The sequence below is a fragment of the Pongo pygmaeus genome, chromosome 6 (genome assembly GCF_028885625.2).
Source record: "Pongo pygmaeus isolate AG05252 chromosome 6, NHGRI_mPonPyg2-v2.0_pri, whole genome shotgun sequence".
NCBI lineage: Eukaryota > Metazoa > Chordata > Mammalia > Primates > Hominidae > Pongo > Pongo pygmaeus.
Window position 1 is genome coordinate 10,771,993 of NC_072379.2, and position 22,633 is coordinate 10,794,625.

Genomic DNA, 22,633 nt, shown 5'->3' on the forward strand with positions numbered 1-22,633 from the left:
AGGGAGCTACAAGGGAAAGCCCCGTCAAAACGTGACATTTCAGCAGATGCTGTAGGGAGGAGAGGGAGTAAGCTCAGAGGGTACCTGGGGGCCTTCAGGTGACATGCCAGGTCTCTGGAGAACTGGACAGACTCCTTATATTTGTTCCCTGGAGTGCCTGTCCTCACATGCCCTCTCCAAACCTGGGAGCCAGGCCATGCTGGACAGCCCAACACAGGGCTCCCTGCACCACAGGAAGCATGGGCCCGTGCGGGGTCATGAAAGACCAAGGCCTTACTCTTCCTAGCAAGCTGGAGATTAGTCATGAATCTCCCTCCCTGAGCTGGGCACACATATGAGACCCAGCCCGGCCCTCTGGGTACTCCACAGCCCATGCGGGAGACAGACGTGTAAACCTCAGTGGCCGTGGGCGGTGGCTGGTTTACATAAGGGATTTGCCTAGAGAAGCAGTGGAAAGCTGGGAAGGCTTCCTGGAAGAGGTGATGCTCTGTGTCAGACTAGTAGGAAAACCAGTAGGAAAGGGTTTTCTGGGAGAGTGGAGGAATAGGGAGGCTCCAGGAGGAAGGATGGCTTTAGCAGAGATGCCAGGAGGGTGTCTGGCTGGGGCAGGGAGGGTGGGAAGGGGCCGGGCTGAGAACTTCAGGAGCCCTGAAAGAGACGTAACTGGGCTTGGATTTTTGAAAGTGTACTCTGGGGGGCCATAGGAAGTGTCGATGGTCAGGAGGCTGTTATAGTAACCCCAGCAAGAGGGATGGGTCCCAGGTCCCGAGGGGGGACAGACCAGAGAGACGTACCAGGGGACCAACTGGCTGGGGCGTGGGACCGATCTGGACGGACTTCCTCCCTCGCCTGCCGGGTCTCAGGATTGGGGCTGCATCGTGGACAAGGCCCTGGGAGGAGGAGGTGTGGGAGCTGTGGGCAGTCGGTGGAGAGGGCCCTGGGCTCCGAGGATGGAGACCTCATTGCGAGGGGGTGTGCCTCCCTCCTCCCCACACCATTCATTCCCAAACCCTCCTTTGCTTCCCATGGAGACAGATCAAGAACAGGTGCTGGGGTGGGAGGCTGGAGGTGCCCCCTCTTTGGCCCCAGGTGACCGTCTGTGACTCTGCCCACAGGTCCCCCTGGGCCTCGAGGTCCCCCAGGACCCCCAGGAACACCTGGATCCCAGGTAAGGACTTTGCCATTTTAGGTAGGGTGTGGGAGGCGGCGGGTGGGGGGTGGCCTTGTCTCCCTAGGGGAGAAGAAGCACCTTCTTACCAGCAAGAGTCACTCGTGAAGGAGTCAGTCGGCCTGGCCGGTGAGATTTTATTTTATTTTGTTTTATTTATTTTTTAATTTATTTTTGAGACGGAGTCTCTCTCTGTCACCCAGGCTGGAGTGCAGTGGCGCCATCTCGGCTCATGCAACCTCCACCTCCTGGATTCAAGCGATCCTCCTGCCTCAGCTTCCGGATTAGCTGGGACCACAGGCCCATGCCACCACGCCCAGCTAATTTTTGTATTTTTAGTAGAGATGGGATTTCACCATGTTGCCCAGGCTGGTCTCGAACTCCCGATCTCAAGTAATCCATCCGCCTCAGCCTCCCAAAGTGCTGGGATTACAGGCATGAGCCACTGCACCCGGCTGAGATTTTAATTTTATTAGCAGCAGTGACTCTTTGCTGAGTATATCCTCCTCCCGTTATGCCAGGGAGGTGTTAGCATCACTCCCATTTCACAGATGAGCTAACTGAGTCCCAGAAAGACCAGATGCTGCCTGAGGTTGTACAGAGGGTGTAGGCAGAGCTGGGCCAGGTCACAGAATCTCTGCCTCAGCCCCTCACCTTGCCCTGAGAATTGCCCATGGGAAGGCGGCACCCCAAGCCTGACTCAGCCCCAAACCCCAGGTTCACCCTGCCTCTGCAGCTGTGTCAGAAGTCAGGAAGAGCAGGTGCAAAGGCCCTGAGGCAGGGAAAAGGCTGGCAGGTAGTGAGCAATGGAGTGTGTGTTGAGGGATGAGGCACAGTGAGCAGGGCGTTATCTATGGGTCCCAGGTGTGGGCTTTTGTTACAGTGGATGGAATTATTGAGTTTCAGGGAGGGTGATTCCATGATCTTATTTACATCTTTAAAAAGCTTCTCTGAGGGGCCAGGTGCGATGGCTCACGCCTGTAATCCCAGCACTTTGGGAGGCCAAGGTGGGAGGATCGCTTGAGCCCAGGAGTTTGAGACCAGCCTGGGCAACATAGCTCATTTTAAAATGAGCCTAGTGTGGTGGCATGCACCTGTAGTCCCAGCTACTTGGGAGGCTGAGATGGGAGGATGGCTTGAGCCCAGGAGTTGGAGGCTGCAGTGAGCTCTCATGGCACCACTGCCCTCCAGCCTGGGTGACAGAGCAAGACCCTGTCTCATTAAAAAAAAAATTAATTAATTAAATATGTCAAAATAGAAAGTAGACTCGGCATGTCTGGCCAATGGAATAAGTCTGGTGAGAAGGGCAGGGAGGGCTCTAGTTCACTCCCTGGTGTCTGTCAGGAGCAGCTGGGAGGACCAGGGAGGCATTTCCTGAGAAGGGGAGGCTTCGGGGTGGGGGGCACCAGGAGTTCCCTTTGGAGAGAGGGGGGAGTGGGCACCTCATGGTCAGCTGGGTGGCGATGTCAGGGGATAGCTGGACACGGGCCTGGGGTTCCCGGGAGCTGTCTGGGCTGACGTCAGCACACGTGAGACCCTGGCCATCGCTGTTAGTATCACTAGTTCTCTCCACACACTGGGCCACCTGCTCCCCTTCTCTGCCTGACAGCCGTACGTGGCATTGGCCCGTTTTGCAGGCGAGAAGACTGAGGGCTCAGCTGGGGTCCCTGGTCACATACCAGCTCCAGGTGGCTCCAGGACTGGAGGCCTTTGAGTCTGCCCTTCCCGTGCCCGCTGGGCCATCCTCCTCTCCCTTCCTCTTCTGCAGACTCGGAGCACAGTGGGCGGGGAGGGGGGTGGCCAGAGGGCACTGGAGACTTGGCCAGGACAGGCTGGCCTCACACGCTTCCTTTGGTTTTCTGCAGGGCCTGGCTGGAGAGCGAGGCACGGTGGGGCCGTCCGTAAGTGTGGGCTGTGCAGATGGGCCTGGGCCACTCCCAGGCAGAGGCTCTGATGCAAGCCCAGGGCACTGGGTGGCGGGGGTTGGTGGGGGGTTCAGCCCTGGGCGGCCCTGCTGGAGCTCAGGCAACAGGAAGGGACTGAGAAAGGACTCAAATCGCCTCCTGCTGCGGGGTGAGGAGAGGAGCGACCTCCAGAGGGTGGGCTGACAGTCCTGAGCGCCTGCAGCCCTGGGTTAATGCACTGTGGGACCCTGACGTCTCATTCGCGTGCTGTGTGGCCTGGGGCCATGGGTTAACATGCCGTGTGGCCTGGGAAGTCCCTTCTTTTCTCTGAACCTCCCAGAAATAGGCTTAGACAGCCGGCCTCTAATCGACTTTCTTGGAAACAAGAATTTATGAGTCTCCCAGCCTGACCAACATGGTGAAACCCTGTCTCTACTAAAAATACAAAAATTAGCTGGGTGTGGTGGTGCGCACCTGCAGTCCCAGCCACTCTGAAAGCTGAGACAGAAGAATTGCTTGAACCCGGAGGCAGAGGTTGTAGTGAGCCAGGATCGCGCCACTGCACTGCAGCCTGGATGACAGAGTGAGACTCCATCTCAAAAAAAAAAAAAAAAAAAATTATAAGTATCGACTCCTGCCTCTAGGGCCAAGGAGTCAGGCGCTTCCTTGATGCCCAAGCCTCACTGTAGGGGGGTGGGGCGAGGAGGAGGAGTGGAGCTTTGCTGAGCACCTACTATGTGCTGGCCACAGCGGAGGTGCTCTCTTCCCCCACAGCACATGTAAGCTACACAGCGACCCCAAGAGACCATGCTTTATTATCCCCATTTGCCAAAACTGGCCACTAAGGCTCAGAGAGGTTAAGTAACTTGCTCAAAGCCACACAGCGAGGCAGTGGTGGAGCCTGGATTTGAACCGGAGAGTGTCAAGCTCCCAAGCCATGCCTCTTCCCGTGCTTGTCTAGTGACCAAACACAACACAGGAGACACAATGATGGCACTTCTAGGTGCCAGGCTCTAATCTAAGCTCATTGTCCCTATTGATTAACTTAATCCTCCTAATAACAGATGAGATAGATACTATTACTGATCCCATTTTAGAGGTGGGAAAACTGAGGCACCAAGAAATAGAGTGACCCACTCAAGGCCACACAGTAGTAGCTGGACATTTACATGTTACTGTGAGCCGGGCATGGTGGTGGCTCATACCTGTAACCCCAGTGCTTTGGGAGGCCAAGGCAGGAGGATCATTTTGAGGCCAGGAGTTCAAGACCAGCCTGGACAACATAGTGAGACCCCCATCTCTACAAAAATATTAAAAAATTAGCTGGGTTGTGGTGGTGCGTGCCCATAGTCCTAGTTACTCAGGAGGCTAAGGTTGGAGGATCACTTGAACCCAGGAGGTAGAGGCTGCAGTGAGCCACGATCGCATCACTATACTCCAGCCTGGGCAACAGAGCAAGACCCTGTCTCAAAAAATCGGCTGGGCACGGTGGCTCACGCCTGTAATCCCAGCACTTTGGGAGGCCAAGGCAGGCAGATCACCTGAAGTCAGGAGTTCGAGATGAGCCTGGCCAACATGGTGAAACCCCGTCTCTACTAAAACTACAAAAATTAGCCAGGCATGGTGGCGCATGCCTGTAATCCCAGCTACTGAGGAGGCTGAGGCAGGAGAATCGCTTGAACTCAGGAGGCAGAGATTGCAGTGAGCCAAGATCACACCACTGCACCCCAGCCTGGGTGACAAGAGTGAAACTCCGTCTCAAAAAAATAAATAAAATACAATAAAATATGTGACTTTGAATCTGGTATTACTGGCCTTGTGTTGGAGACAGACAGCAGCCCTTCTAGGCAGGCTACTCAATCCCGGAAGGGCCCAGGCATGAACTTGCCAGCTTCCTAGCCTGAGTCTCTTCTGCCCCAGAAGCAGAACGAAGCACTTAGAGCTAACCCTGGACCCTTCCCTGCCATGCCAGGCTGAGCAGGCTGTGCCCCAGAGCCGTGGCCTCCCCTGCTGTGTTCACCCCAGGGCAGGAGTCCCCTGGGCCCAGCACCCGTTCCCCAGGCCCTGCCTGCCCAGCCTGCCCCTGACTCCCCGAAGGCCCCCAGGGAACTGGAGAGGGTGGAGAGGTGCCCCCACCTCCCGTTCCGGTGTTGACTGTGTGACTTGCTTCTTAGGGTGAACCTGACGTGAAGGGGGAAGAAGGAGAGAAAGCCGCCGCTGCAGAGGTAACTATGCCTGCCCTTCACGTTGCCTCCTGCCTCCTTGGCTGTGAGCACTGTCACCGGAGGGCAGCTGCCCCACAGATCTGCAATGACCCTCAGCCGGCCCCGAGCTGGGTGCTGGGCCACCAGGTGTACAGGGCCCCTGCCCTGAGAAGTTCACAGCCCTGTGGGGGAACTTAGCTGAGTACAGCAGTGATTGCAAGAGAGTGAGAAGGTGGCTGGGTGGGATGCCACAGAGGGGGTGATTGGCCCTTGGGGGGGCTTACCGAGACAGGGAGAGGAGTCACAAACTTGTAGGAAAGACAGTCTCCCTGGAGGAGGCTTCAGGCTGCAGAGTCCCTCTCAACGGACCGGCTTCTCCCGTGAATGGCGTCTCGGCATGGGCGTGCTCACAAGGTCAAGGGCGCTGGGGGACTGAAGGGGATAGGGCTGCTGGATGTGGGAGAGGATGGATGGAGCAAGAGAGACTTGCAAACTGGGAATCTGAGGACAGAAGATTGGAGCAAGTGGAGGCTGGGGCCAGTGGGAGGGGGCAGCCAGGGCACGGGCTTGGCCGTGGGGATCTGCGGCTTCTGGGAGGAGGAGGGGAGGCTGAAGCTGGGGTAGTGGATGAAGGGGATGAAGGGCTCATCTGAGGTCCAAAGTCAAACTCCTCCCCTCAGCTGGCCCTGAGCTGGGTGCTGGGCCACCAGGTGTACAGGGTCCCTGCCCTGAGAAGTTCACAGCCCAGCGGGAGACACAGCTGAGGACAGCAGTGATTGCAAGAGAATGAGAAGGTTGTTGTGTGGGGGTGCCACTGAGATGAGGCCGGCAGGGGAGGCCTTGAAAGCTAAAAATGAAAGTGCCTGAGCGAGTTTCCCCCTGAGTGTGTCAAAGCTGGGCGGGCAAAACAGCTGGAAGGGCCAGGGTGGGTCCAGGGGACCTTCAGGAGGTCCTTGCAAGACCAGAGAAAGGGAGCTGGAATCAAGGCAGCTGTGGGGGGTGCAGGAGGCAGCAAGAGGGGCTGAGGCATGAGCCTGATACACTGGTCACTCACAGCGGTGCTCTGAGAGGTGACTGTGACCCCCTCCTTTTCATAACAGCAACCTGCCTGGCCTGTAATCCCAGCACTTTGGGAGGCTGAGGTAGGAGAATCGCTTGAACCCATGAGATCAAGACCAGCCTGGGAAACATAGCGAGACCCCATTTCTTAAAAAAAAAAAAAAATGTAATGAGTCAGGTGTGGTGGTGTGTGCTTGTAGTCCCAGCTACTTGGGAGGCTGAGGCAGGATGATTGCTTGAGCCCAGGAAGTTGAGGCTGCAGTGAACTAAAATCGTGCCACTGTACTCCAGTCTGGGTGACAAAGCAAGACCTTGTCTCTAAAACCTAAAAAAAACCCCAAAAAACAGAAACAAAAAAACCAACCACCTGTGGCTTAGGAACATGAGGCTCAGCCAGGTCCCTTGGTCTACCCTGCTCCTTCTTTGAGTTGGGGACACGACACTGACATCCCCGTCCCAGACCCTGTAATTGGCTCAACTTCCCATTGCCTTTGGTCCCCTGGTGGGCAGACCTTTCTCCTATAACCCAGTAGGATGCTTTTTGGTTTCCTTTTGTTTCATTTTAAGCTAAATTAATCTGAACATAAGACAGATCCTTCATGTTACACCAGCAAAAGGCATCTGTTCTGCTACCAACTCCCAGGGCTGGGCAGGATGGGGACAGTAGCTTTGTCTCCTCATCGTCACTTTTCTTTTCAGAGTGGCCTGGACACCTGCCTTCTCAATAAGTCAGCACCCTGTCTTGGCTCACTCAGGTGTCTCTGTGCAGAAGGTCCTCTGCCCGTGTGTAGACCGGGCCCTTGAAATACAGACTCCGCCATCACGCCAGCCTGCCTGCCTGCACTTTGAAGTGGTGGCTTTCTCTGCTGTCTTTCTTGCCTGGCGCGGCCACACCTACCCTGCCCCTTGCCTGCTGTTTGGTGGCGAGCTCTTGGTTGGGCATTTGAGGAAGGAAACAAGCAAAGAACCTCCTACCTTCGGGCCCGGGGATAGGTGCTCTGTCCTGGTTAGGGTATTTTCAGGGCATGTGGGGGAAGCCGACAGGCAGCTATGGTGGAAGGAAAAGCTCAGGCTGGAGGCTGACAGGTGCGGATCTGCAGTCTGGATCGGCCGCTTTGCCAGGCTGTGTGGCCGTAGGGAGGTTGCCTGCCCTCTCTGTGTTTCAAGTTCTTTGTCTGTGAACAGGGTTTGAAGCCCTGCCTGGCACATAGTTGATGATGTTCAGTCTATGCTTATTTGCAGTGGTGAGGGTGTCGGGTGGGAAGAGGCAGGGGTGGGGGGCTTTGAAGACACATACACTGTCGCTGTATCAGGATGGCCCTGACCCCCTCCTCATGGCCGGCCCTGACCCTGGCCCTTTCCTCCCTGCCAGGGCGAGGGGGTACAGCAGCTGAGAGAGGCCCTGAAGATCCTGGCAGAGCGAGTCCTCATCCTGGAGCACATGATTGGGATCCACGGTGAGCAGTGACCAGGATCAGCGGGCTGGGAATCTCTCTCCCCTCCTTCCTCTCCGTCCCTGCTGCCCTCATAGCTGCTGCCTCGGGTCTCTGGTCTCCCTCCCTTACCCCAGTCCGACCCTGCCCCTCCCCTGCTCAAGGACCCTCAGTGGCTCCCTGCTGCCCTTGACAGACTTCCAAGTGCATCAGCCCAGTTTCCCAGCCCCTCCCTAGTATAGCCATGGTGGGCAGAGCCCTGCCCAGCCACGTTGAGGCCCCTCCCACCTCCATGCCTTTGCTCGGGCCTTCCCTCTGCCTAGTGAACACTGACTGCCACTTCGGGACCTGCTCAAAGGTCTCTGCCTCTGTGAAGCCTTCTCTGAACCCTCCTCTTTGTCCCTACGGTGCTCTGGGGAGCCTTCCATTCCATGCTGGGGTGGTGTTTCTGTGACCCTCTGGGAGTCCCTTGTGCAGAACAGTGAATGATACCTCTGCAGGGCCTGGAGTAGAGGCCCATCAGCATTTGCTGGAAAATGAATGGATGAATGAATAGGTGAGTGGATAGGTGGGTGGGTGAGTGAGTGAGTGAACGAATGGCTGGTTGCCTGGATGAATGTATGAATGGGTGGATGCATAGATAGATGAATGAATGAATGGTTGAATGGACAGGTGGATAGGTGGATGAGTGAGTGGATGGGTAGATGCATGGATGAATAAATGAATGGGTGGATGGATGGATGGATAAATGGATGGATGGATGGATGAGTGGACAGGTGGGTGGGTGAATGAGTGAATGGATGGATGGATGGATGACGGATGAGTGAACAGGTGGGTGGATAAATGAGTGGATGGATGGATATGAGTGGATGGATGGATGGATGGGTGAGTGGGCAGGTGGGTGGGTAAACGAGTGAATGAATAGATAGATGCATGGATGAATGAATGAATGGGTGGATGGATGGATGGATAAATGGATGGATGGATGGATGAGTGGACAGGTGGGTGGGTGAATGAGTGAATGGATGGGTGGATGGATGGATGATGGATGAGTGAACAGGTGGGTGGATAAATGAGTGGATGAATGGATGATGGATGAGTGAACAGGTGGGTGGGTAAACGAGTGAATGAATAGATGCATGGATAAATGAATGAATGGGTGGATGGATGGGTGAGTGGGCAGGTGGGTGGGTAAACGAGTGAATGAATAGATGCATGGATAAATGAATGAATGGGTGGATGGATGGGTGAGTGGACAGGTAGGTGGGTGAATAAGTGAGTGAATGGATAGATGGTTGGATGGATGGATGGATGAATGATAGATGGATGGGTAAATGAGTGAATGAATGGATAGATGCATAGATAAATAAATGAGTGGATGGATGGATGGATGGATGGATGGATGCATAGATGAATCGATGAGTGGACAGGTGGATGGGTGGATAAGTTAGTGGATGGATGGGTGGATGGATGGATGGATGGATGGATGGATGGATGGATGGATGGATGGGCAGGTAAATGAGTGAATGAATGGAGAGATGCATAGATAAAGGAATGACTGAGTGGATGGATGAATGGGTGAATGGATGAATGGGCGGATACACAGATGGATGAATGGCTCAATGGACAGGTGGATGGGTGAATGAGTGAATGAATGGATGGGTGCATGGATCCATGAATGAATGAATGCATAAGGAGCTGAAAGCCTGCTGCTGCCTTGCTTCTCCATGCTGGACAAGAGCATCTCTCCGCGGCCACATATCGTGATCAAAGGTGCCCCCAAGTGTTCCTAAGGCTCTACCTCAAGTCCACTCTCCTGCTCTCCTTCCAGATCCCCTGGCCTCCCCGGAGGGAGGTTCTGGCCAGGATGCTGCCCTGAGAGCCAACCTCAAGATGAAGAGGGGTGGCCCCCAACCCGATGGGGTCCTTGGTGCCCTGCTTGGGCCCGACCCTGGACAGAAGAGCGTGGACCAGGCCAGCAGCAGGAAGTGAGAGCCCACTGCTCCAGGACACCCTGTCCTGGTTAGAGACCCAGCCCCAGAGGCCTGAGCTGCCGCTGGTTCCTAAAGATGCCCCCAGGGGAACTGGGCTCCAGGCATGGATGATTGTGAGGACATGGGGGGCTTTGAGGACAGATAATGTCTCCAGGGGCAGGGTCTGGAGGGGCCAACACCCTCATCAGAGCCCTTCTCTGGCCTGTCCCCTCCCCCACCCCCACTCCCGGCTGGAGACGGGGTCTGGGTGGGCTGGGTGCTGGGAATGAGAATAATCCTAATACCCATCATTTATTGAGTCCCTGCTGTAACTGGCCCTGTCCAGGAAACTTTCGTTACGTTGTCTCATTATTTAACCCTTAGGAGGTAAGCTTATTATCCCCACTTTGCAAGGGGACCGAGGCTCGGACGGTAGAAATAACCCTCCCTTGGCCACCGGATCACGGGTGGCAGGGGCGGGATTTGAATCTAGGCCCCTCAGTTCCTGAAGCCATGTTCTCTCGACCCTGCCAGCTTCCCCTCTTCATGAGAAAACTCAGACAGGGAGGGCGCAGGGCCAGACGGTTCCTTAAGGCAGGCAGGGCTGTGGGGAGGCTGGGCCAGCCAGCCTGAGGGGATAGGCAGGGTCCTGCAGGGCCTGGGGCTTCCCTTCCTCAACCCGCTTCCCCACTGGCTGGGGGAGCGGCCTGGCCTGCAGCTCTCAGAGGCCAGGGAGACCCTGAATAAATCACTGCCAGCCACGTGGACTTGAGGACCTTGAGAGAGCAGCACTGGGGGTGCAAGGGCCCCTAAAACCAGATTGGCATCCCCGGCCACTGCCTCCCAGTCTCGCTGAGCCCACCCGCCCTCTCTGGGTCCGTCCCATCCCTGAGCCAGGGGAGGCACCATTTCACGGGCATGTCTATCAGAGGTGGGACCTGCAGCCTCTGCCCCACGAGTTTGTCTCTCAGGGGACTCTGTAGGTTTGCTACTTTTGCATGACATAGCAAGTCCAATGTCCCCTTTGCAAACTGCAGAAAGGGAAACAGAGTCCCAGGCCTGCTGGGAAGAGATGCTCCTGCCTCCCACCTTCCAGAGTTGGGGGCCTGGCAGGCTCCACGGCAGGCACCATGTCCCTAGCAGCCCAGAACAGCTCTGATTGGAGCCCTCAAGGCCTCTGGAGCCACGGTCTCCATGATCAGCTCAGCCCTGGTGCTCTTCTCTTGCTGGGCTGGGACCTGGGACACAGCCACGGCAGCAAACTCAGAGAATTGAAGGTGCTGGTGCCACCCTGGGGCACTCTGTCTTCACAGCAGGAGTGACTGTCTCCAGTGCTCTTGGTACTCCTGTTCAGCTGTGGCCTGGTCCCTCTGGGCCCTGGGATCTTCTTCTGGCCCTTGAGGCAGATCTGGAGAGGCAGTCTCTGTCTTCATGGAGGGGTGGTCAGAGGCCGGCGGCACCACCAGCCTGTAGCGTTATTATTGTATCTGACAATAAAGGTGCTCTCCCCACTGTGGGTCTGTTTGTGTGGTGACAGCTCTGCAGGAGGCTGGTCTGCATCTCACCAGCCAGGTGCCAGGGAAGCTGTGAGCAGCTCCAGCCAGGCCCGGGGTGACCACAGAGCCTCTGTGGCAGGGAGGTCCAGCTCTGCCCTCTGGATCTCCAGTGAGGGGGCTGGGAGTGACACACGATAGGCAAGCCTGAGATTGGGGCTTAGCCTGCAAGGGCTCTTGGCTTTGCCCAGGAAAGAATTCAAGGGCAAGCTGGAGGCAGGAGAAACAGCTTTATTGGAGGGGCAGGGCTACAGCTCCATGACTGCTCGTGCAGAGCAGGGCTTCTTCCTAGGCAGAGAATAGCAGCTCAGGGCAGTTCTGCACCATATTTATACCCACTTTTAATTGCATGCAGATTAAGGGCTGGTTTATGCAGAAATTTCTAGGGAAAGAGTGGTTATTTCTGGGTCATCAGGTTTTTGCCATGGAAAAGGGCAGTAGCTCCTGAGTGTTGCCGTGGTGATGGTAAACTGACATGGCACACTGGTGGGCGTGTCCAATGGAAAGATGCTTCCGCTCTGTCCCTGTTTTAGCTAGTCCTCAATTTGGTCCTGTATCTGAGCCCTACCTCCAGAGTCAAGATCTGTTTCTTACCTCCAGAGGGTGAGGGAAGCCCCTTCAGAGGTCACCTCACCCCTCCACCTAACCACACTGTCTGTAAACCGGGCCTGGCCCCCAGCTCTGCAAGAAGGTGAGTTAAGTTGGGCGGCCTCAGGGCTCTGGGCGGAGCAACCCTGATCCTGCTGCATGCTCCTGTGCAGATCTGGGGTCAGTGACATATCAGAGACCCCAGGGAGGCCCATATACCCTGATGACAAGTCCCAGGTACAACACAGAGACCCAAACCACTGCTGAATCACCCTGTGACCTTTGTAGATATTAAGCTCCTGCCCTGTGTATTAGTCTGTTCTCACTCTGCCAATAAAGATACACCCGAGACTGGGTAATTTATGGTAATTTATAAAGAAAAAGATGTTTAACGGACTTACAGTTCCATGTGGCTGGGGAGGCTTCACAATCATGGTGGAAGGGGAAAGGCACGTCTTACATGGCAGCAGGCAAGAGAGAGAATGAGAACCAAGCAAAAGGGGTTTCCCCTTATAAAACCATCAGATCTCTTGAGACTTACTTATTCACTACCATGAGAACAGTATGGAGGAACCGCCCCCATGATTAAATTGTCTCCCAACAGGTCCCTCCCACAACACATGGGAATTATGGGAGCTACAATTCAACATGAGATCTGGGTGAGGACACAGCCAAACCATATCACCCTGTGTCCAGTGCCCAGTGCTCAGCTACAAACAGAACCCTGCCCGCCTCTGCCTGGAGCTTGAAATCCTATAGAGAGGGTGAGCATTGAACACCACACCAGGCAAGGCGTGGTGGATCACACCTGTAATCCCAGCACTTAGAGAGGCCAAAGTGGGAAGATTGCTTGAGGTCAGGAGTTCAAGACCAGCCTGGGCAACATAGCAAGATCCTGTTGCTACAAATGTTTTTTTTTTAAAGTTAGCCTGGCATGGTGGTGGCTTGTCCCTGTAGTCCTAGATACTTGGGAGGCTGAGGTGGGAGAACCATTTGAGCCCAAGAGTTGAAGGCTGCAGTGAGCCATGATTCCGCCATTGCACTATAGCCTGGGCAACAGAGCGAGACCAGTCTCTAAAAATTAAACATAAAAAAACACCACAGCAATCGTGTGGAGGAAGCAGATTCCAGGCTGCTCTGAGAGTCCAGGAGCCAGAGACCAAAAGGGCAGGGAGAGCAGGGAAACAGAAAGAGAGAAAGAGGGAGGGAAGGGAAAAGAGAGACAGAGAAAGAGGCAAGAGGGAGAGAGAAACAAGAGACAGAGACAGAGAGATGGCCTGCCAGAGCTTCATCTGTCTTTATTTGCTGGTGAATAGGCCACATGTCCCTTAAGCCAGATCCTCTTCTTCCAGGCCCCATTGGCTCCGGGACACTTCCTCTAGCCACAAGTCCTGGGCCCAGCAGGCACAGCTCATTCAGCAAACAGGGAGACCCGGGGTGGGGCAGGTGCCTGAAGTCAAACCTTGGCAGGAACCACTGGGCAACTGTCCCAGGCAGGGAGTGTGAGTAGGTTTAGGTTGGAGAAATGTCCTCACCCGTTTTATTCCTTTTCCCAGGGCAGGAGTTACAAAACCATGCATCATTCCTTCCTTCCTCCTTTCCTTCATGTAGCGAATCTTTTATTGATCACCTTAATTGAGCCAGGCCCTGAGAACTTTCCATGAACAAAAGACAGGAATCTCTGCCCTCAATGAACCAACACTTCAAGGGGAAGAAGTCAAAATAGGCAATAAACAGCCTGGACAACATAGTGAGACCCCATCTCTAAAAAAAAAAAAATTAGCCAGATGTGGTGGCATGCACCTGTTGTCCCAGCCACTTGGAGGCTGAGGCAGGAGGATCACTTGAGCTTGGGAGGTCAAGGCTGCAGTGAGCCAAGATCACACCACTGCACTCCAGCCTGGGCAACAGAGCAAGACCCTGTCTCAAAAACAAAACAAAACAAAACCAAAATAGGTGGTAAGTGTGTATATTTTTAAAGCCAGTAAGATGATAGGCTAGAAGCCTAGTCATGTCCAGATGATCAGCAATATGAAAGCGCTAAGGACTGGGAGCTGACAATTAGTCTTATTTTTTAATTTTTAAAACTTATTTTAATTTTGTGTGTGTGTGTGTGTGTGAAAAAACACCTCCTCTCCTCCTTGGGGAAGGAGACCAGCAGGCATTCATTCCCCCAGACCCAGTGGCAGAGATGGGATCCTAAGAGAGAGATTTGCCTGCATTACCCAGGACACCAAAACGTCCTGCCCCAGGGCCGCCCCCCCTTCCCCCAGAGGTCTTCCCCTTCCTTTTGTCTTAAAGGCAGACTCCACGCCCACTGACACCTTTGTCTTTCAATCAAGGGGTTGCTGAGTTTGGAGGGTGAGAACTGAGCTTAGACACTCCAGGTGGGCACCCTCAGGTGGGCACACGAAGCCCCCCGTGGTGCAAGGTGGAAGCTAGTGAGGGAAGCAGAAGGGCTGGAGGATGACAGGGGCTGGCTCTCCCCAGCCATCACCTTCTAGCAGAAGACTCTGACAGTCACAATTCCAACATCAAACCTGGCCTTCCAGGTCCTTGGAAAAAGATATCTGTCAAAGTAGGAAGATAGAGCCTGTGTTATTTAACAGCTGGTTAGCTCAACGTATAACTTTTTTTTTTCTCCCTCTCTCTTTGTCGCCCAGGCTGGAGTGCAGTGGCGCGATCTCGGCTCACTGCAACCTCCACCTCCCAGTTCAAACAATTCTCCTGCCTCAGCCTCCTGAGTAGCTGGGGTTACAGGTGCCCGCCACCACACCCAGCTATTTTTTTTTCCTTGTATTTTTAGTAGAGACGGGGTTTCACCATGTTGTCTAGGCTGGTCTTGAACTCCTGACCTCAGGTGATCCACCCGTCTCAGCCTCCCAAAGGGCTGGGATTACAGGCGTGAGCCACCATGCCTGGCCTCGATGTGTAACTTTTAAATAGACTCATGGGATGCCTTCATTTTTCCTTTGGTCCCTGGCTCCTGCTATGGGAGGGCCTGGATGGGACCAGCAGAGTCTAGAGGGGAAGGGAGAGGGCTGTATGAGGAATGTTTGGGGAAAAACAACTTCCAAGCTCCTGCCAGCAGGGTGGATGGGCCAGCCAGGAGTGTGTTCGATGGAGCCAGGATAGCAGGTACTGTGGGTCCCAGAGAAGGTCTGAGACAGAGCTGAGGGAGAAGTTCTCCCCCAAGGGGCTGGGTGTGAATTGGTCCTTAATGTGGTGAGACAGATCCAGTGCTAAACAGTGAAACGTGTTGCCTCCTTTAATGTCACAGCCACCTCTCTCATTTTGGGGTGAGTCAGCTGAGCCCCAGAGAGGTTACGTAGCTTCCTCAAGGTCACACAGGTGGTTGGCGGTGAAGCTGAGTGCCAGACCAGGTCTGTGGGATTCGGGAATCCATGCTCTGCTCTGCCCCCGAGAAAGCAGTTCTGGAAGGAAAAAAAGAGTTCACATAAACCCAGGGGTGGTGCTGCTGAAGAGGCCAAGTGTGAGCAAAGGCTGGGGGTGGATAAAGGGCAGAGGAGATTTGGGTGGGGGTGGAATGAATCTCCCAGGATACTGAAGCAGCTGCCAGGTTGGGGATCTTGGAGGACCGTGATGCTGGAGGGACAGGAAACTGACCCCTGAGGGTCAGCAGAGGAGGCAGGGTCTCAGTCTGGCCTCTCCTTGCTGTCTGGCTGTAGAATGACCTTTCTGAAGTGCAAGCCTGGCGTTGCTCCTCCCTCACTCATGAATCTGCTGTGGCTCCCCTGTTCCTGGCCTCAAGCCTGAGCTCTGCCCCCTGGTGCTGTCACCTGGGTCCCTGTCCTGACCACTTTCTGCACACACAGCGGCTGCAGCCCCAGGAGTCAGCCAGGAGGTCTGCCCATTGTCCGGCCTCATCTCTGTCCAGCTGTGGAGGCTGGCTCCCCGGCGCAAAGCAGTGCTAAGTGTCTGCAGGAAATGGGACAGCGCTGTTGGGGGAAGGGCCTCAAAGCCCCAGAGGGAGCCCAGCTCTTGGCCTCGTGTGACCCCCTCAAATCTTCACCTCCTCTCACCCCTGCAGCTAAGGAGACAGGGCGGGCCCATCTGATCCTCTGCCCAGCATCAGGAAGGTCCTTGTGTGCATGTGTGGACACCGCCGCTTGCACTTCCAAGCTGTCCACGGGGCCCAAGACTCAGAGTAGGAAGCAAAGCACCCCGGGCTCCCAGCTAGGACGCTGCAGGGCTGGACCGTGGTCATCCTCCCCTGCCCAAAATTGCCTTCCCTCCTCCCTCCCTCTCCACAGCCCCTGGGGAAAGGGGACTCACCAGGGTCAGCCCAGTCCTGGCAGGAGCCTCCAGGTCCCCTCCTGGCTCACAGCTGAGCTTTGAGGGCCAGACCTGGGGAAGGGCTGGCTACAGCCCTCACTGCCTGGGTGCCCACAGCTCCCAGTCTGAGGCCACCTACCTGAGCACTAAGGAGGGAGAATTAGCACAGGCCCCTGCTCACCTCGCCTCGCCCCGCTCCACCCTGTCCCCACTTTGCCTGGCCCAGGAATGGCTGTCTCGAATTTCCTGCCTGAGTCTCCTCTGCTCTCGTGCGCTTCCTGCCTCTGCCTCTGGCCGCTGCTTCCTGCGCACACCCCCTTCTGTGGCCCGGGGACCAGATCAAACCTGACATTTCTTCTGAAATGCCAACTGGCTCTAGGCCCTGCTATACATGTGCGTGTGCATATGCAAGTGTGTGCATGCATAAGAATGAGTGTGTTCATGTGTGTGCATGTTCTCTGTGTACACATATATGCACGTGTGTGCATGTGTAAGAGTGTACATGCATGAGAATGTGTGTGTGTGTCCAGTGTGTATACACATATGTGCACATGTGTGTGCTTGAATATATGTGTGTGGGTATCCGTATCTGCTACGGTGTATACACACCTGGGCACATGTGTGCCTACAGGGTGTGTGTGGTGGGGAAGGGGCTGACACCACTCAGTAACACCTTTTCTTTTATTCTTTTTTGTTTTGTTTTGTTTTTGAGACCAAGTCTCACTCTGTCGCCCAGGCTGGAGTGCAGTGGCACGATCTTGGCTCACTGCAACCTCTGCCTCCCAGGTTCAAGCGATTCTCCTACCTCAGCCTTCCGAGTAGCTGGGACTACAGGCGTGCGCCACCACGCCCAGCTAATTTTTGTATTTTTAGTAGAGATGGGTTTTCACCATGTTGGCCAGGCTGGTCTTGAACTCCTGACCTCAGGTGATCCTCCTGCCTTGGCCTCCCAAAGAGCTGGCATTACAGGCATGAGTCACCACATCCAACCAGTAACACCTTTGCTTCCAAGGTCTCTCCCTTAGGGGCTGGAACTCATTTGAGCCATAGTCCTTGGTGCACCGGAGGCCCTGGCCTGTGACTGAGTTCTCTGGCTCTGTGGGACCCTCTTGTCCTCATCCCTTCAGCCCAGCTGAGCCCTGGGATGGAGCAAGGCTGCAGGCTCAGGCAAGACCCTGCCTCGGAGCCTCTCCTCTTCTAGTGGTAGGACGCCCAAGGGTCTCCCGGGCAGGCAGACCTGCTTTGGGACCCAGAATCTAGGCCTGAAAGCAACTTCTCAGTCCCCAGCCAGGGACCCCTGCCTGGCCCACCACAGCTGCCGCCAGCCAGAGAAGAAAGTCAGGACCCCCGGAATCAGACGGTAACTTCTGGCAAGGGCCTGACATGACGGCCACAGTGTGGAGGTGGCTCGGGCTGGGCTGAACCTCAGAGGTTCTCATGAAGGCACGCTCTTCTTAGCCTGTTCCTGGCATGTCCTGAAGACCCACGAGGGGCAACTCTCCTACCGGAGTGGCAGAAACAGCCCGACTCTGGCTTTGGGCTCAGCCAAGGGTGGTCAAGGTGCCACTGGGGTCCCCCAGCTTCACTCGTCACCTCCCTAAATCCAGAGCGCACCCTCCCAGCTCTGTCTCTTCCAGTCGGCTGTGAGCGTCCTGTGTGCCAGGTCACGTCTGCGTCCCCAGCTCAGGCCAGGTGCAGAACAGATGAATCACTGCAAAGGAATCACTGGCACATGGCAGGACATTCACGGTGGGGGCGTGGCTTCTTCCCTGACACTGGCACATGGCAGGACATTCACGATGGGGGCGTAGCTGCTTCCCTGACACTGGCATATAGTGGGACATTCACGATGGGGGTGTGGCTTCTTCCCTGACACTGGCACAAGGCGGGACATTCACAATGGGGGCGTGGCTTCTTCCCTGACCTTAAGAGGCCATGTTGGAGGTTATGGGCAGGGGCAGGTGGGAGCCAAGACTGGCCTACACCAGAACAGCAGCTCCCTCCCCACTCCAACCCTCCACGCCTGCAGTTCACACCACCCCCGAGGTTTCTGGAACACCTCTCTCCCAGACCGGCTTTATGGATTATATAAAAAAAGAATTTCATGAGGTTTTCAGTTAATTGAATTCCAGGGAGATTTATTTCCAATGTTATTAATAAATTCTAATGCCACCTATAACTTTCGATTGCCAGTTAATTAACTTGCAATGGGTGCATTGTAAAAGACAAATTAAATACTTTTTCAGGCAGGGGCTGGCAAATTTACTGAGCCGATGTGTCCCGAGGGAGACGGCCGGGCTCACACATCCCATCAAATACTCCTTCCATCAGCAGATGAAAGTGTGATCTGGGTGAGTGACAACTGGATCTCCGCATCCTCATCTGTAAAAAGGGATCACAGAACCTGCCTCCAGAACCCTCAGATACCTGGAGTTGATGCTGTTTTTTATTCATAGACAAATACAACGAAGGGGCCCTGGGGCAGTGAACTTTATGTGTCAACTTGACTGAGCCACGGGGTGCCCAGACAATTGGTCAAACATGCCTGCCCTGCCCAGCCCAGGTCAATTCATCTGGTCAGTCTACAGGGAAGTGGGGGCAGGCCAGCCTCTGCCTCCTTCTGAGTAGAGAACAAGGACGGCAGTAAGGACAGCAGGGAAGACAAGGAGCAGGGTATCCCAGGGAGGACCACCGGGCTCACTGGAGGGAGGAGAGTCTTCCCCTAGGAAGGGACACAGCTGAGGAGTCTGAGAGATTTAGTAGGAGTTGTCTGGGTGAAGGAGAAGGCAGGGCAAGTTGGGGAGGCACTAGCACATGCAAAGGCCCAGTGGTGTGAGAAGGAAAAAAGCACTGGAAATTGTTGGAAATGCTCTAGCGTGGAGCCAGCAGGGGAAATATGATAATGTGGGCTTATTACAAGGCTACAGGGATCTCAGGGGACCCCAAGGACAGGTGCTGGAGTCAGAATAGGCCCCAAGAGAGTAGTACTGGATCTGAGTTAGTCCCAAGGCCTCAGTGGCAGCAAGAGATTACTGATTCCCATGGGCTCTGCCTGTTGCCTGTTTGTCCCTCTTCTTGTGGCAATGTGTCATTTTGTCTTGGCCTCATAGCTTCAGCCTGCTCATGACTTCTGCTTCTTCTGATGGCTTGCCATGACCTCTCACTGGCTGTCCTTCAGCAGCAGTCAGCCTTGCAGTGACCCAATATTGAAACGGTGTCAAGCACCTTCATTGTCTCCGCAGGGACCCAGCATGCAGGCTCCCTAAAGGTAGAGTTCTCAGGCAGTACCTGGTGCTGTAACAAATATCCCATTGACCTGGGGGTGACATTTCTCACAGCTCTAAAGGCTGGGAAGTCCAAGATCAAGGTGCCAGCAGATCCGGTTCCTGGTGAGGGCTCTCTTTCTGGTTTGCAGATGGCCACCTTCTTGCTGTGTCTTCACATGGTGGGGAGAGAGAGAGGAAGCAAGCTCTGTTGTGTCTCTTCTTATAAGGACATTAATACCATTATAAGGGCCCCATCCTCATGAGCTCATATAAACCTAATCACCTTTCGAAGGCCCCACCTCCAAATATCATCACAATGGGGATTCAGGCTTTAATATACAAATTTTAGGGGCTCATAAACAAGTGGCCTACAGCAGTAGAATGCCTTGTCCTTGTAGGCAGACAAGGACAGACCTGGGTCTGGTCTCCCCTAGGCCTGGACACAGATACTTGATAAGGAGGGAGGATTCCAGGGGACCAAGGTCAGAAGCCTCATAGGGCAGGAAGTATGGGTTTTGTGGCCTGTTGATGGCAGAAGCTTCTATCTTAGGCTTAGGGTCTCCAGCTAGGCTCTTGCTGGGAAAACAGTGCAGTCTTTGCTTTGTTTTATATCACAGCTGCATTTTCAAATGTAACCATCCCACACCCACTCTCCAGCGATTCAAGGACTTTGATGACAGCCCTCCAGTTTCTCAGGATGTAGCAGCGGCAAATCACTCTGCACTTTCTCACTTGCTGCCCATGATCCCCCATGCTCCAACCTCCGGGCAGGCCCGTATTGGGCATGAAAGGATCTTGGCCTTAATTTTTCTTCTGCCTCGTGGCTATAAAGGGAGCATTTTTGTTTTCAAAAGACAAAACAAAAAGGTGCATCTTAATTAGGGAAGAGGTGCAGTGAGACCAGACTGAACTCTGCCAGGCAGCAGCCTTTCACTTTGTACGCACAATGCTTTTAATGCGGCCCCGTTGCCATGGCGATTACCACGTCTCAGCTTACTGAGGTGGCGTTGCAAACCTGTAGGGAAGAAATGGATTATTCAATAAATGATGCCAGGACATTTGGTTAGCTATTTGGAAGGAAATAAAATTAGCTCTTTCCTTCACACCATACATTAATATAAATTCCAGAGGATTTAAAGAATTAAATGTAAGAAAGGGAAATCATTAAGAAATGTTTGATCTTGGGGGTACATGAAAACACTTTAAACCTAAAAGCAGTAGAAAAAATAACAAAGATTAAGGTAGAATTTAATACATAAAATTTAAATCTCCTTGTTTTAAAAATTATTTAGTTTATTTTATTGGGAAACTAAAAACAAGAATAAAATGGTTGCGAGAAATATGACAAAAGATTAATACCTCTAATATGTAAAAAGTAATTACAAATCAATAAAAATGAACATTCCAATAGAAAAATAGTGAATGAGAAATGCCCAAAAGATGAAATAAAAATATGTAATAAAATATTTTAAAATATTCGGCTTCATTGGTCATCAAAGAAATGCCCATTAAAACATCAATGAGATTTTCTCCCATAGCTTATCAAAGAATGTTTAAATATAATTATAGCATTCAATCTCGTTGAGTGGAGTAAAATTGAGTATTCCTATTCATCTCACATGTGAAAATACAAGTTGGTATAAAATTTCTAGGAAAAAAATTAACTTTATGCCACAAGAGATTTTAAAATGTTCACACTATTCAGCTGGTAATTTCACTCCAAAGATATCCTAAGGTGCTGTCCAGGATTGAAGCCAAAAATGTAGATATGATAATATTCATTATAAGTATTTAATAGAAGTTTATAATTTACTAAAACACATGGGCATGGTTAAATAAATTATGATGCATGAATATGATGAAATATTGTGCAGCCATTAAAATAATATTTTGAATAATAATGGCATGGAAATATGTCTATGACATAATGTTAAGCGGAAAATAGTATACCATTTGGGTTTCTTAGCTGACAGCAATAGAAACCCACTCTGGCTGTCTGGATAAAGCAGAAAAGGAATTCACTGGAAGAAAATTGTAGGGCTTGGAATCAACAGGAACACAGGAGAACTAAACTGAGAAAGAAAGAAAAATAGAGAAAGAAATAGAGGAAGAGAGAGAAAGCAAAAAATATATAGAGAAAAGAAAGAGAGAAAGAAGAATGAAGGAAAGAACCAAGGAAGGAAGGAAAGGAGCAAAAAGGCAAAACAGGACAAACATCCATCAACAGCTATACTTATGGTACCAAAGTAGACATATGGTATGATCCCAAGTCAAGGCAAAATTGACTATTCAGAAATACCAAATTCACCCTGGAATCTCAGTGCTCCAACCCTTGCAATGTTTCCCTCTTACTCACACAAAGTAAGTACTTACCAGGTTGGGCAGCCTTTCCCCATCTTGTAGCCCAGCCATTGAAAGAATGTAGCCTCTGAGATTGTCACAACAGGGAAGACAGAGATGGAGGAGGTTCCATGGGAGTGATGCTGTCATTTCTGTTCACAGTCCATTGGTCAGCACTAGTCATATGGCCCCCAACCTCACTGCAGTGGAGGCTGGGATAAAGAAGGCAGTGAGCCAGTTGAGGCTGCAATTTGAAACACATGGTACACTTAATTTAGGATAATTTGAGGAAGATTTAATCTCAAGGAGACTATTTTTAAAGGTGTGGGTGGGCTGCAGAAGAACCAGAAGGGAGAATGTGACAAGCTAGGGCTATTAACAGCCCAAAGGGACAAGAGTCAGATTGGATTTTCAAAATCTCAACTATGTGCTGTTTATAAGCAGCACATTTTGAATAAAAGATCACTATAGAAGATTTGAAACATACAGTTATCCAGCTTCACCCAATGGACAATATATAGAACACACGCCTACCAATTGCATAATATGTGCTCTTTTAAAGTGTACATGGAACATTTTCCAAAATAGACCATATGCCTAGCCACAAATAAATCTCAACAAATTTCAAATGGTTAAAATAATAAAATGTTTTCTGACTACATTGAAATTAAACTAGAAACTAATAACAAAAAAATAGAAAATATCCCAAACCCTTGGAAATAATCCACATTCTTTTAGATAATTCAATATGTCAAAGAAGAAATCACAACATAAATTATAAATTCATGGAAATAAAAACGTAATATACAAAATTTGTGGGATGCAGTTAGCACAGCTCTTAGAAGAAAA

At 52.6% G+C, this 22,633-nt stretch overlaps 1 protein-coding gene and 1 long non-coding RNA gene across 4 annotated transcripts in view; one reads left to right on the forward strand and one right to left on the reverse strand.

The window, feature by feature from the left end:
• Positions 1-12,225, forward strand: part of COL26A1 (collagen type XXVI alpha 1 chain) — a 202,135-nt gene extending 189,910 nt beyond the window's left edge. For 2 of the 3 annotated variants that reach the window (XM_054496651.2, XM_054496650.2), the window contains exons 9-13: positions 1,116-1,168; positions 3,034-3,069; positions 5,247-5,297; positions 7,708-7,792; positions 9,600-12,224. In XM_054496651.2, the coding sequence (XP_054352626.1) occupies positions 1,116-1,168; positions 3,034-3,069; positions 5,247-5,297; positions 7,708-7,792; positions 9,600-9,760 (386 nt within the window). In that variant the 3' untranslated portion in view covers positions 9,761-12,224. Of the gene's footprint in view, positions 1-1,115; positions 1,169-3,033; positions 3,070-5,246; positions 5,298-7,707; positions 7,793-9,599 lie in introns of all 3 variants that reach the window. The other variant, XM_063667254.1, reaches the window with a different exon arrangement.
• A 6,063-nt stretch (positions 12,226-18,288) lies between these two features.
• LOC129041234 (uncharacterized) lies at positions 18,289-21,974 on the reverse strand. The gene is made up of 2 exons (XR_008503823.1): positions 21,818-21,974; positions 18,289-20,459 (listed from the first exon to the last, which is right to left on the reverse strand). It is a non-coding gene; the product is annotated as an uncharacterized LOC129041234 (long non-coding RNA).
• Between the last annotated feature and the right edge of the window lie 659 nt (positions 21,975-22,633).